The sequence below is a fragment of the Anopheles cruzii genome, chromosome 3 (assembly GCF_943734635.1).
Source record: "Anopheles cruzii chromosome 3, idAnoCruzAS_RS32_06, whole genome shotgun sequence".
Classification (NCBI taxonomy): Eukaryota; Metazoa; Arthropoda; class Insecta; order Diptera; family Culicidae; genus Anopheles; species Anopheles cruzii.
This window is the reverse complement of record NC_069145.1, coordinates 65,109,113-65,123,224: the sequence shown is the minus strand read 5'-3', so window position 1 is coordinate 65,123,224 and position 14,112 is coordinate 65,109,113. Positions and strand designations below refer to the sequence as shown.

General features: G+C 55.8%; 1 protein-coding gene across 1 annotated transcript in view; it reads left to right on the top strand.

The window, feature by feature from the left end:
• The first annotated feature begins 2,130 nt into the window (after positions 1 to 2,130).
• The window catches only part of LOC128275541 (mucin-5AC), a 79,893-nt gene continuing 67,911 nt past the window's right edge, over positions 2,131 to 14,112 (top strand). The window contains exon 1 of the mRNA XM_053014083.1: positions 2,131 to 2,171. Coding sequence (XP_052870043.1) covers positions 2,131 to 2,171 — 41 coding nt within the window. The remainder of the gene's footprint in view (positions 2,172 to 14,112) is intronic.

Genomic DNA, 14,112 nt, shown 5'->3' with positions numbered 1-14,112 from the left:
GAAGTTGTGTACCGTGGCACGGCTCGGCCCCTGGGCGGTATCGCTGAAACTTAAGTCCGTTCTCCATCAGTTATCCGACGTACGGGAGATGGATTAAATTGCACTCGCAGGGCAACACACACGGGCCACTCTACGCGATCCCGCATACGATATCAGTGTACAGTGAGGCGAAAAATTGTAGCGACAGAGAGCGACCCGGGAGCGATTGCTATCGCCAAAGTCGCCTAGTTAAGGTATCAAAATAAATTCATTTAAGCTGAATGACAATAGGGGCTACCTATAGAAGGATTAGCCTTTACATCAGACACGAATCTATGCGCCGAAAAAAGAACGGAATGTTGCATCCTGGACTGTTGCGAACAGATAATTGTCTTCCGTTTGCTTGCGAGTTTGCAACCTTATCTGACGATCACCTGCCTTAGACATCGGCCGCCGCCACGGTGTACGTATGTTGGTGCACATAGACCGCCGTCGTCGTTGAGCTGCCATCGTAGACCCGAGGCGAGATTGAACCCCGCTGATAGTCGGCCGATGTCGCTTCCTTACTCTTCGAAACTTTACTACTTTTTTCGCAACTTCTGCTTTGTGTCCTACTTCACTTGTTCACTTCGAAAGGCAAGTTCCCGTTGACGGGATCATCTGATTAAAACCAGCGACTCGGCGTACGTCTTCCTGACGGGGTCTCGGGATGGGCGGAAGTAAATTGAGATTTGACATTTGATAGAGCGAAATTCAATGACACATACCCTGTGTGTGTGTGAGTGTGTTCTTTGTTAGGAGCGCACTAGCGAGCTTTTGTGCAGTGACTCGTAAAATGGCTGCAAAGTTGTTTTAGTTCCTCCTTTTTGTTTGTTACCCTTTCACGGCGATGTTGTTTTAACGGTACAGCATTATGCTTTGGCCTTGTGTGTGTGTTTGTTGCGGGCCAATGTGCGATTGTTTGGGGTTTTTAATTAATTTGAACGCACTTGGGACGGCCATCGTGTTGAATGATATTTTAAAATGAATGTCATTATCGAAATCGGTTATTACTTCCGAAAATGATATCTTCACCGTAGAACCGAAACCATCTGTGCCGTGCTCGGGTATAAATTTTCCCGCGGCAAGTTGCTGTGCTACATATTTGCCAATTACCATCGTCACTTTCCCATCGAATGGAGAGGAAAAAATAACGGCGGAGGTTGCGGAAAATCAGTTTGCGTAAATGGAAAAAGGGAGGATGGGCGTCGCGCGATCGTTGCGAAAACCGAAACGCAACGCAATCAGTGCCTTATTCCCGCGGGCTTATTCGGTTGACGATTCGATAAAAATACCCACGGTTCTGGGGCGCACACACACACGCAAAAAAGAAAATTCGCGAAATGGCGCAGCCCATGTCCTGGTGAATGTCGAAGCGAAAGTCAGCTGAACACATTATACACATATTTGCCAACCGTTATGCCAGCGATTCGGCGTGCCAATCGATGCTCGACGCTGCCCCGTTTGCTCTTCCCGGACTCTTCCCCACCACCTGTCTGTCAGGTGTCATCGGGACGCTCTAGGGCCACCGGGAGCAAACTCCTTCCGATGACACGCCGATCCCGGGTCCACCGAACCCAGCGCCGAACGATTGACAGGCCGCGCGGAGCTGAGCTGTCCAACATTTTATCCAAATGTCCTTTTCAAAAGTGGCCTTCAAAAGCCGCACCCGCGAGGACGGAAAACAGCACGGAAATTGCCAACAATAACGAAGTAAACATCAATCAAACGTTAATGTTCCGCCCGACACTTCCGTGGAAATGCACAATTTGTCGTGAGCGGAGTCGGCTTAAACAGGAATTCACGCTCTCTCGGACACCTCTTGGGTCGTTAGACTCGGCGGTATGATGGTGATTAAATTGGTTCGAATCTTGTTGAGTAATGTTCACCAATAAATGGTGTATAAATTTAACCACTCCAGCCAAAATGTTTTCATTACTTTCTTGCCCTTCGAGTCGAGATCGGCAAACTTATTGATCATTCTTTGTCACTTTGTCTTTGCAGGACACGGTTAGCAGCGTTGAGTTCGGCTGTCGGAAAATCTAATCACCGGTGAGCAGCGACTCTCACACGACGACGGTTGGCTGCGGATTTGACCGGAACGACCTAACGATGGCCAAAGCGGACTCAATACAGAATGGACTGAAAACAGAGTAAGTAGCAGTCGCCTATCTCACATCCGGCCGCCAAATAGGAATTTCTTACTGATTTCTTGAAGGACTTTTGAACCCAAACCCGGACCTTAATGTCGAATCATGGACGATAGTAATAAAGTAGTGATTCGTTTCTGTTTTGAAGAAATCTCAATCCACGAGTTTCTTGAACGGGAGAGACGCCACAACAAATGGAGAACGATATGTCTTTTCTCGCCGAGTGCCACTATCTGTCACAAAAATCACACACCGGAAAATTCAGCACACGTTCGGGGCGCTAAAGTTTGGAGTGCGAACTTCACCAAGAGCCCTTCGGAACGTCCGGCTCAATTTATCATCCAGTGGCGACGGAAATGTCGTTTATCAAGTGGTTGCTGGCAGGGCAGCGGCAGTGCTTCTACAATCACTATAATCACCGCAAGAACAACAACGGGCAACCGTTCCGGTCTTCCGGACACGGGTTGCCTCTACAGACAGGGCTCTAATGGAATAGTGCAGCACGCTTCTTCTGTGCCGAGCGTGTGCAGTGTCACAGCGCAGACGTTTGCCAAGGAACTCGCCCCCCGGCCCGTTGTAAAAAATGGTGGCACGTTCCGTATCGATAACCGGTCGCCGGGATGCCGATCGCAGAACTTTCGCCACAAGAACTAACACCCCCCATTAATGTTGGCCATCAATTTTGGGCCGTTCAATTGCACGAAAAGCCATCATCGGTAGGGAACACCCCAGCGTGTCCGGTCGTGGGCCCCCTTTTTTCGGGCAGCCAATCCTATCGGACAAGAAATTACCCAAGGCACGGGCGTATCATTAGACGACGGTGAGCCCCCGGTGTGCTCCCGGACCGCAGGAGATTACTGTGTTTTGCCTCCGCTCGGTGCAGCTCATTGCATTGCTGCGAAAAGCGACAGCTAATGGGCTTCCCGGGGCCGTCCCGAGTCCCGAGAAACTTTTCCAATCGTCCGTGTTCGGCGAATGCAGTCCCGGGTCCGGGTGGTCGGCTGCATAATCAATATGTCTGAGTTCTCTGATTCTTCACCAGGCTAATAACCGTGCAGTGTCGACAGCAAAAAGGGAAGTTGCCTAGAGAACGGACTGCGGTTGGTCTGCGGTTCCGGTGCACCACACAGCCTGTGATCCGGGCTTATAATTGATGGTTTTTGTTACAGAAAATAAATTTGATAACTTTTCGGGAAATGGGTCCGGGAAAAAGGTCTCCGGTTTGTGCCGCTGGGTCGCGAACCAGCGCAACGTCAACGTCAGATGCCGTACCAGGCTTCCGTTTTTGTCACCGGAAGCATTTTCTTTCGGTCTGGCGCGGACACAGGAGCGTTGTCAGTACGGCGTTGCCGATTGGAAAAGTTAAAGATTGATTGATTGAGTGGATATAGGTGAGCGAAAGGAAAGAACGTCGGTAACGTCGAGTCCGTGTTATTCAACAGAAGCGCGCGTTAAACTGTACTGCAGCCCAGTGGTAGTGCTTTCTACGTGCTTGCCAACGCCTTCGCTACGGCGATGAGTGTTTGCAAAGACTGCCGATGTGTGGATAGGGAAATATAGTGATTATTAACCACGTCCGAGCGGCGTCTGGCCAAACCGGCTCAGTGGCGTCCGAAACGGTGCGCGCGCGTGTGAGTGATCTCCTCCAGCAGGGACTCGGCGTAGTGGCGCCCGAAACGGTGCGCGTGGGTGTGAGTGCAAGGGCAGCGTCGGCGCAGCAGCCGCCTGCCAAGGATCGGTGGCGCCTAAATCTAGACTCAATCAAGCTAATCCAGGACATTGGAGCATGGAAATGCACCGAAAGTGCTCTTATCCTACCGTGTAAGTGCGCGGGATGGTTATTGAAGCCCGACGGTTGTAGTGTCTTGGTCGCGAAGATCACACGGTATCGCATCGAGGCGAGGTCAGAGTTCATCAAAATCAGTGCCACAAACTGCCAAAGTGAAGGGTCAGAGTGTCACAAACTGCGAGGGACGCGTGAACGCCTCGGAGAACCGGCACAATGGCTCCTCCGAAGGTGATTAACCCCGAAGCCGGTAGCGGGAGCGGGCTACCGACGGTCAGGGTGTTACGGTCAGCGGCAAGCTCGGCGAACCCAAAGAACCCAGAGCGGGGAACGTCGGCGACTGACCTGGAACGCGATGGCGCCAGAGAAGCCGACGAGGAAGCTGAGGCGTTCGCGGACGCCGAATCCGAGTCGGTGAATGCGCCGGAAGCGGCCGCTGGCAGCAGCAGGCATGGCGACTACGAGCCGCAAACTGCAGCCCAGCTGGCCCAACCCCCAGCGAGCTGCGCAGCGTGTGAGGTGAATGCGCGGGAGATAGAGGTCCTGAAGGAGGCGGTCAGGGAACTCAAGGCTGCGATGGCGGTCGTAACGAGCGCTCATCCTTTGCACCAGCAACAAAACCAACAGCAGCAGCAGCGGCGGCAATCGCCGAAACCAAGCCAGCGGCAGAGGCGGCGCAAGCAGCAGCTGCTACGGCAGCAAGAACAGGAGCAGCCGCGACGGCCCCAGCCAGAGCAGCAGCGGCAAGTGCAAACCCGACCTCAGTCGCAGCCGCAGCGACGAGAGCCGCAAGGAGAGATGCAAGGAAGGGACCCTCGGGAACGGGGGCAGCAGCAACAGGAGAGGCGCACGCAGCAGACGGGTGAGCCCAGGCAGGAGCCTGAGCCCCCAAGGCCCGCAGCTTCCCAACAACAAGCGCAAGGATGGAGGGTGCATCTGGGTCGCCGAGATCTGCAGAGGCAGAAAAGCCTACGGCGTCGGGAGGAGCAGCCGCACCAGCGGCAGCCATCACCTACTCGGCGCAGTCGCCCGGACGTCGTCCGCGTGACACCGGAGGGCGAGGGGACTTACCTCCAGCTGTATGCGGCAGTGGCCGACAACGAGGGCGTGGCGAAGCTCCACGAGAAAGCATGGAGGTCTGTAAGGGGCGATCTGATGCTGGCCGTGAGCGAAGGTGAAAGCGCGGAGGAGCTGCGCCAGAGGGTGGGGGCCCTGGTGGGCGACACCGCGAGTCTTGCTGTGCTCCAAGACACGATAGAGGCCAGTGTGCCTGGCATTGACATGCTGGCGACGTCAGCGGAAGTCGCAACTGCCCTAACGGGCGCGGCAGGAAGCACCGTCCCGGTGACAGCCGTCAGGCTGTTCCGCCGCCGGGACGGGCTGCAGCGTGCCGCCGTTCGGCTACCAATCCAGGCAGCGAATGCGCTCCAGGGGAAGCGCGTGCCCATCAGTCGAACGATGTGCACGGTCTCGTTGCAGGACCCGCTACCGGAAGCGGAGCAGCGCTGCTATCGCTGCCTGGAGAGGGGTCACAAGGGTGCAGGCTGTCGCGGTCCGGACCGCACGGCAATGTGCATCCAGTGTGGAGGCGAGGGACACCGGCGGGCGACGTGTGAGGAAGCGCCCCGGTGCTTGAAATGCAACGGCCCCCACTCCATAGGGGCGGCAGGGTGTCAAGGATCGCCTCACATTCATTGAGGTGATCCAGGTAAACCTGGCGCGACGCTGGACCGCCCAGCACCTGCTGATGCAAGTCGCGGAGCGCGGGCCGGCTCAGGTGGCACTGCTGTCCGAGCCGCTGTGGGTGCAGAGAGACAGCCCGCGGTGGGTGGCGGACCCCAGCGGGAGAACCGCGATCTATGCAGGGGGCACGCTGCCTATACAGCGCGTGGGGGCCTTCCCGACGGAGGGCATGGCGGTGGCGGAGGTGGGCGGCATTACGTTCATCAGCTGCTACGTGGCCCCTCGTCTGCCCCTAAGTGTGTTCCGCAGCCGGATGGACGCTATCCTGCTGGTGGCGCGCGGCCGGCCCCGTGTAGTACTCGGAGGCGACTTCAACGCGTGGGCGGTAGAGTGGGGGAGCAGGCGCAGCGATCGAAGGGGTGAGGAACTGCTGGCAACAGCGGAGCAGCTGGGTCTCGTCCTGCTAAACCGCGGTAGCGCCCCCACCTTCCTGGGAGCCGGAGTAGCTGGCCCGTCCATAGTGGACGTGACGTTCGCCTCGCCGTCGGTAGTCGGACCGGGGGACTGGCACGTCTCGCCTGAACACACGCAGTCGGACCATGCGGCCATCAGGTACAGTGTAGGAACCCCACCGCGCAGACGGACGCCCGTGGTGGGCTCGGCAGCGTGGAGGCCGGAGGCGAAGATCAGGCGCTGGGCCGCGAGGCAGTTCGACGCGGACACCTTTCGGCTAGCCTTGACGGTGCATCGGTTTGCCGAGGTGGACGTCACCGCTGGGGCAGTGACTGGGCAGCTCGTCCGGGCATGCGACGCGACCATGTCACGCTGCAGCAGCTCGGGAGGCAACACCCGCCGCCCAGTACACTGGTGGAATGACGACATCGCCAGGCTAAAGAGAACCGCAGGCCGGCTCCGCAAGCGCCTGGATCGCGCCCGCACGGAGAGGGAGGCTGAGGAGCGCCTTGAGGAGTTCCGAGGTGCCCGGAGGGCCCTCACACTAGCTATTCAGCACAGCAAGCGGCGCGCGGCAGCGGAGCTGATCGCGACAGTCGAGAACGACCCTTGGGGAGCGGCCTACCGGACTGCCATGACGAGGATCCGAGGCGCACGCTCGCCCCAGGAGCGCGACCCGGAGGTGCTGGGACGGATCGTAGCCGAGCTGTTCCCCACACATCCGGCGATGCAGTGGCCGGCGGCGCCGACGGAGCCTGCGCAAACCCGGACCCGGCCAGTTACCTCAGACGAGCTGCTGGCAATCGCGGCCACCCTCCACCCGCGGAAAGCACCCGGCCCGGACGGGATCCCGAACGCGGCGGTCTCGGTAGCGATGCGGGCTCACCCGGACGTCTTCCGAGGACTGTTTCAGGGATGCCTGGACGCCGGGGCATTCCCTGTACAGTGGAAGGAGCAACGGCTGGTGTTGCTACCGAAACCGGGCAAGCCGCCAGGCCTACCATCGTCCAGCAGACCGCTGTGTATGCTGAACGCCGTCGGCAAGGTTTACGAACGGGTCCTGCTGAACCGGCTACGGGAACACCTCGAGGGCGGCCCGGGCGGCCCACTGCTGGCGGCGGACCAGTATGGGTTCCGCAGAGGCCGGTCGACGATCGACGCCATTGGTGTAGTCACGGACAACGCGCGCCGAGCGATGGCGCACAATCGCACCAACACCAGGGACCGGCGGTGCTGCATGGCGGTGGCGCTCGATGTGCGTAACGCATTCAACTCGGCGAGCTGGACGGCCATCGGCGCGGCGCTGCAGCGCAAGGGCACACCAGCTGGGCTGATGCGGGTGCTCGAGCAGTACTTCAAGGACCGCACGCTGCTGTACGAGACGACGGACGGCGTGGTAGCGAGGGCGGTGACGGCCGGCGTGCCTCAAGGGTCCATTCTTGGACCCACCCTCTGGAACGTCATGTACGATGACGTACTGTCCATTGGACTTCCGGAGGGCGGGCGCGTCGTCGGGTTCGCGGACGACGTCATGCTGTTGCTACCGCACACAACACCGCAGGGCACGGCGAATGACGCCGAGCGAGCGATAGTGGCCGTTCAACAGTGGCTGGAGCTGCACTCCCTCAAGCTGGCACCCGAGAAAACCGAGGCGCTGGTCTTCAGCAGCCTCAGAGACGGGACGCAGCTAGTGAGCTTCCAGGCGGGAGGCGTCCAGCTCCGAGCGGCGCGGGAGCTCAGGTATCTGGGTGTTGTCCTCCAGGACCACATGTCGTGGAATCGGCATGTCGATTACGCGGTGGAGAAGGCCGCACGGGTGACGCGTGCGCTGCGGTGGCTTATGCCTCGACACGCCTCAACATCCACCAGCAGACGCCGCCTGCTGGCCAGCGTGTCGGAGTCGGTGATGCGGTACGCGGCCCCGGTGTGGGCCGAGGGGCTGCGGATCGTTCGAAACCGGCAGAAACTGCAGCAGGCGCACGGTGCGGCGGCAAAGGCGGTGGCGTGCACCTTCCGCACCGTGTCGCACAGAGTGGCCGTGGTCCTGGCGGGCATGCCGCCGATCTGCCTCGTCGTGGAGGAGGACGCTCGCTGCTACCAGGTGCGACGCCGCGAGCCCGGGCGCGAGCCCGCGGCCACCGTTAGAGAGGCGCAGCGATCAGTGACCATGCGGCAATGGCAGGCGGAGTGGGACTCGGCGGCAGCGGAACCAGGGGCGAGCCGGTTCGTCCGTTGGACCCACCGCGTGATCCCGGACGTCGAGCGATGGTGCAGTAGGAACCACGGGACGGTGAGCTTTCATCTGGCACAGGTGCTCTCCGGACACGGATTTTTCAGGGAGTACCTGCATGCCATGACGTTCACCGAGTCCCCCTACTGCACAGCCTGCCCCGGCGTGCCAGAGACACCGGAGCACGCGCTGGTGGAGTGCCCGCGGTTCGCCGAAGTGCGCTCGCGCCTGCTGGACGGCGCCGAGGGCCGCATAACGGCGGGCACGCTAGGGGAGCAGCTTCTCGCCAGCCCGGAGAGGTGGCGAGACATCGCTCGGGGGTGCCGGGAAATAATGGAGGTGCTGCGCGCTGGATGGGACGCGCACCGAGGGAGGCCAACACGGGCAACGCAACCCCGCCCGTGAAAACGGGCTGAGGAGGAGGAGCACAAGCGCCCAGGCGCCAGGCGTTATAGCTCGACCGTCGAGCTAAGCAGCCCCCCCAAGGATAGAACCTCGCGAGGCCGAATCCAGGGGGGGTGAAGTTGTGCTGTGTTTAGTGTATAAGTGTTATGTAATGTTAAGAATAAATACACTAAACACTCAATGTTTAAAAAAAAAAAAAGTACGGCGTTGCCGGGGGGAAGAAATTGGCCACCAAAATAGAGTAATGTCTCTAATGACCCTCATCACGGTCACGGTCTAATCACTGAATACGCCTGCGGATTTAAGACGGATCCCAGTTGTTTGGAGAAATTATGACAAAATGGGGGAAAATCAATCCCAAATGTTATCATCAATTAAGAGACCCACAAAATGATTAATATACGAAAAATGGCATTAATATGTAAAAAGTACTGTCACATGTCACGTACTTCCACCCGCGTTCTCGCCACACAGACCGGGGAGCCATCACGACCAGAGGACACATAAATTGGAAGAAGAACCGCACGACTCGCGTCGCATCATCAACAAAACATCGGCCGCACCGTATCAGCCACTCTAATCGTTACGTGTGCCCCGAGTGCCACTGCGTGACTATAAAACCTCTCCGCGTACGCAGCCTCAGCGACACCCGTGTTCCGTTTTTCCGACAGGAGAAAAAAAACGGACAGGAAAATGGGGAAAAACTTCATTGCCCCGATTTGTCGCGTTAATATGACGACGCGTCCATGTACTTCGCATGCCAAATATCAGACGGCAGGCAGCAGCAGACCGACTGCGGATGATGGGCTGCTCCCGGTGCTATGCGGACCGGGCGTCCCCCGGTTATGAGTTGCAGATTTTATGATGTTACGTTGCACTCAAGGGCTGACGGCCGTGCTTGAGCACGTGTCGTTCGTCTGTCGTCGTTCGGCTTTCTGGTTTTCTGCACGCCTGTGGGCTGCGAGTGTGTCATGTGCGTAACGCTCTCCCGGAATCGATTACTCGCCCGGCGCCGGCCAGAGTGCTGTCATACTTCAGGCGGTTCCGTTTGGCGGTTTGGCGAAAACATTTCAGGTTCTTTCCTTCGGGAGGCACCGTAACATTTGTCAAACATTAACACTTCCTAAGCCTTTGACTGCGGTTCCTGAATCAAGGAAGTGCCCTCAAGCGGTTTGCATATTTTCAATCAAAAACCAACGCCCAAGACCGGGTGCCGGGCTGCCGGTTGGGGGATCATCCAATAGAACATCATCATCAATATTCATTTTTATGCGTGTGAATTTACTTTCCCGGTCACTCCGGCACGCTGCTTCCCAGTCTAGTACTGATTCCGTGCTTACAGCAAACGAGCGTCTCGGCAAACGGGAAGCCCTGATGAAGAATGCAAATTGATTTACACGCGCGCCCGCACACACACACACCCCGACCGTCGGGCCAGCCTAACCACGCCGGAAAGAGGATACAGCTGTGGGCAAGCCCGGCATGCGGCAATTTCCTGGTTCCCTCTTGCATCCGCGGCCCCACAGTGCCAGAGTGCCAAATCTGTCTGCGGTTTAGTTGGACCGGACTGGACGCCGGCGCAGATCCGCAGAGCTCACATCGGAAAACATGCCGGAGCATATCATTTTCCCCTGCCATGTGGCCAGTGGCCACACGGAGAGAAGGTGCTTTTGGTGCATAAAACGACCCCCAACACGACTGCGGAGAGGTTGTTAGCGGTAGTTATGACCACCGTCCCGACGGTCGTCCCGGATGATACGACCATATAAAAAGGACACTCGACCACTGCCGCCGAGCCCGCCGTGGGCATATCGAGGGTTTTCCTTGATTTTTTTCTGGTTTTTCGTTGTTGACGAATGGGCCCTTGTTTCCGGATTTCATAACCTCCGACCGCTTCGCCTCCTTCGCGAGGCATCAAAGCGGAGGTGAACGCAAAACCCGGAGGAAAGGACGTACGCATCGCCAACGGAGCGTAGCGGGCGCATTATTTTCATGGACGGACGCAGAAATTTGTTTTTCCTCCTCCCGCGGCTCTCTCTCGGCCGCTGGTGCCTAAAAAACTTTTGCTGGTGCTCATTTCCGTCCGCCAGTTTTCCTCGTTTTAGAATTTTCAGTTTCCGACCCCCCCACCCCGGTTCCAGGACATTCCACCGGGAAACTCTCCCTGCCCCCCGGGGCTACCCGGCGCAGTCTGTTGAGCGTCCTTTTTTTCCCCGATAAAAAGTAGCCAAGGTTATTGTTTGATTTGCCTTTTTATTTTTATTCGTGGCCGTGCAAGGTCCCTTTTCATTCCCACTCTCTCTCTCGCTTACTTCGCGTCCCGTGTGGTGCAGCAGAGCAAAACAGAGTGTCGATTGCTCTTCAAACAATATGAAATGATTTACGATGATAGCCAGCCAACTAGCCTGTGGCGCGGCGGCGGCGGCGGCGTGCCCACCGAGGCGGAAAACCATAAAAAGTTCCAGGCAAAACAAGAAAGGAAAACAACAAGGAAACCCCGGAACGAACCGCGGGAAGCCAGGGATTGAAGTGGTGGGCTCCAGGCTAATCCAAGTTCGGTTCCAAACGACCGGAGCTGCTGTCTGCTGTCGGTCGGTTATGGTTTCGGGGATGCAAACGTGACTTCCTGGGTCGGTGTGGCGCTAGGCGCTTCCGGAACCGGTGCCACGTCCCGCGTCAAAATTGCTATCATTTGCAGCGCCGTCATATGCCCCCCCTTCCTGAGGCCCATCTCGTCGCCAGACTGCGGAATTGCGTGCTGATGAATTTGGAAATAGTTCGCACTGAAGGATCTCTCCAGCGACTACACTCTTGAACTGTGCTTACAGCGAGGTTTTTGAAGTGGTCCTGTAAAAAATCTTTGTCCTTTGTTCATTATGTTTTAAATGATTGTTTTGTGTATCATCTTGTGCGTAGTTTGCGATGGTGCAGTCCGTCGTCCGCAGTACTTCGTCCGTCGACCAAAGACTTGATTATGAGACGTAGTGATAGCAGCTCTTAATAGATCACGTCCATCGTATCTCACCACAGGCGCACCACACATTCGCTTATTTTTCGTCCATCCCTGATACTGAGTCGCTTATGATGGTGGATTTCGTTTGTACTGTTTCATTGAAAGAAATCCGACTAATGATACTTTCTAGTGTTACTTTATGTTACCACTAAATATGTAGCTTTATGCATATGATTACAAACGATTACACGGTCGATTATCAATATCTGCTATCTTTTTGAAGCTTTCTCAATAATATCTGTGAGCTACATTCACAAGAAACAATGTTCAACAATTGAATGAGTGAACAATGTTCTCATTCAAAAATATCTCAAATGAAAAGTTAAGCAACTTTTCAAATGATTGCTGAATTCTAAATTGTTGTTTACTTAAATCATAGTCTAAAAAATGTTTCCTTTAGAAAAATATGATGATTTGATTATGTTTAGTGATTGATTAACTCTAAATGATAGCGTTAGACGACTGTCAAACTCCGACAATTCTCAGCGCCGCCATCGACAGTTTTCGGTGCACGAATACTGCTCGAATATTTATAAGTTCAACCGCAACTTTCCAGGTTGAAGAAATAAACGTTACCGATTTTTTGCGTGGCCGTGAATGTATTCATCCCTTTTCTTTCGACCCTTCGAAAAACGCACAAGCTCATTTAAATGATATTTTCCGTAGAAACAGCTTTCGGTTCCCAACTTAACACCTTACTTTTGGAATGTAAACGGCACAGTTTTCCTCACGCAACAAAGAGAGTGTGAGAGAGAGAGCACATACTAAAGGGAACCGTCGTCGGGACCGCCCGGGCGCAGCAGGTGCAAGATTGGGTGCCCAAAAAAAGGCGATATGTAAATTAGTAAACATTTATCTTTCGACCACCGGCAGCAGCACACCTTCGTGTTGTTGTTAAATGCTGGTCACTAATGCCACACCAAACAACAACTCGCAGAGAGCGTGCCGCATTGCCTGGCTGGCGGTATGGAACTTGAGAGAGAGCTTACATTCAATTTGTCACAGGCAACCGGTTGAGGTTTTTCTTTCGCACCAACCTGCGGCAATCGACTACTTTCGGTAGGACCCAGCTGGTGGCAAATAAAAAGTCAAATAACAAACTGCTTCACGCCTCGTGTTTTCACTATCAGTTAATTAATCGGCTTTAAATTGCTGCTCCCGTTACCCGGCATAATTGGAACCCCCGAAAAACGGACTCAAACGCTCTTATCACACGAACCATCCAAAAGTTGCGTGGACAGCACGAGCTTTCCCGAGCGGCACGGCAGTTATGCGTGTACACGGATTCCGAGTGTGCTTTCGAGCCCTCCCGCTGGGGAGGTGAGGGTCCTGTGGTGGTGCAGATACAGAAAACAATTAGAAGCCACATGTGAACAGTGATCCTGAGGCTTAGAATGGCACCACGACCACCGGGAGAGACCCTCCCGGTGAAGTCCCGGTGAAGTTCCCACTTGTCCGGCACGTGCAACTTTTTTAAGTCCCGGAGGTCGCTGAACAAGGAAAACTTTTCCCAGACACTCGCTACTGCACTCGTTTCACGCCTGAGGCTGGGCTACCGCGGGGACTAGGAAATTTGCATAAATTCCCTGCATTAATGACCCGACGGGAGCGCGCGCTCGCCCAGGAGTTGCGCCAGGAGTAACGATGGCCACATTCCGGGACCCAGCAGCAGTATTATTTCAAAGTCGCATGAATAAAAATAATATCCTTCGGTCGATGCCCGATGGGAAGCGAAGGAACCCCAACCCAGTGGGGGACCAACATAAACTTTTCGCCCCGAAAAGCCAAAAATGCTCTTTATGCTCCGTGGGATCCATTTGCATTATTCCAAAGCCATTTGCCCGAGATGAGTTGCACCGAGTTTGGGAAGCGAAGAAGCGAAAAAATCGCCCCAACCTGGTGTCTGGTTCATTAAGATTCCGCGTGGGGCCCGTACTTTGCATAGACAACTGTCGGGCTCCACGGCCACGTTCGGAGGCCACGTCGCTCCAGCTAATCAGATGCTGTACGGTTAGTTTCTGGTGGCTAGACTTTGGGAAATCTTTGCGACACAACAATGGTGCGTGTGTGACTTGGGTGGAAAGTTCTTCTCGGCCAGACCAGTCCGCCACTGTCCGTAACATTACCCGGCCAGTCAGCCAGCCAGCCAGCGTGGTGTACCATGTGACCATGACAGGCAATCGGGCACCGGTGCATCGAACCGCACCAGTGCGTTTGCATGTGAAGGACTCTCTCTCTCTCTCTCTTGGACAGCCGTTCTCCCTCAATTAATCTAATCAACCGACCAATATCCTAAGCATCCTGTTCAAGGTTGTGGGTTCGAGAGCAGCATGGCAACCAAAGAGAGACCCTGCCGTCGGCCGGCGAGAGAAGG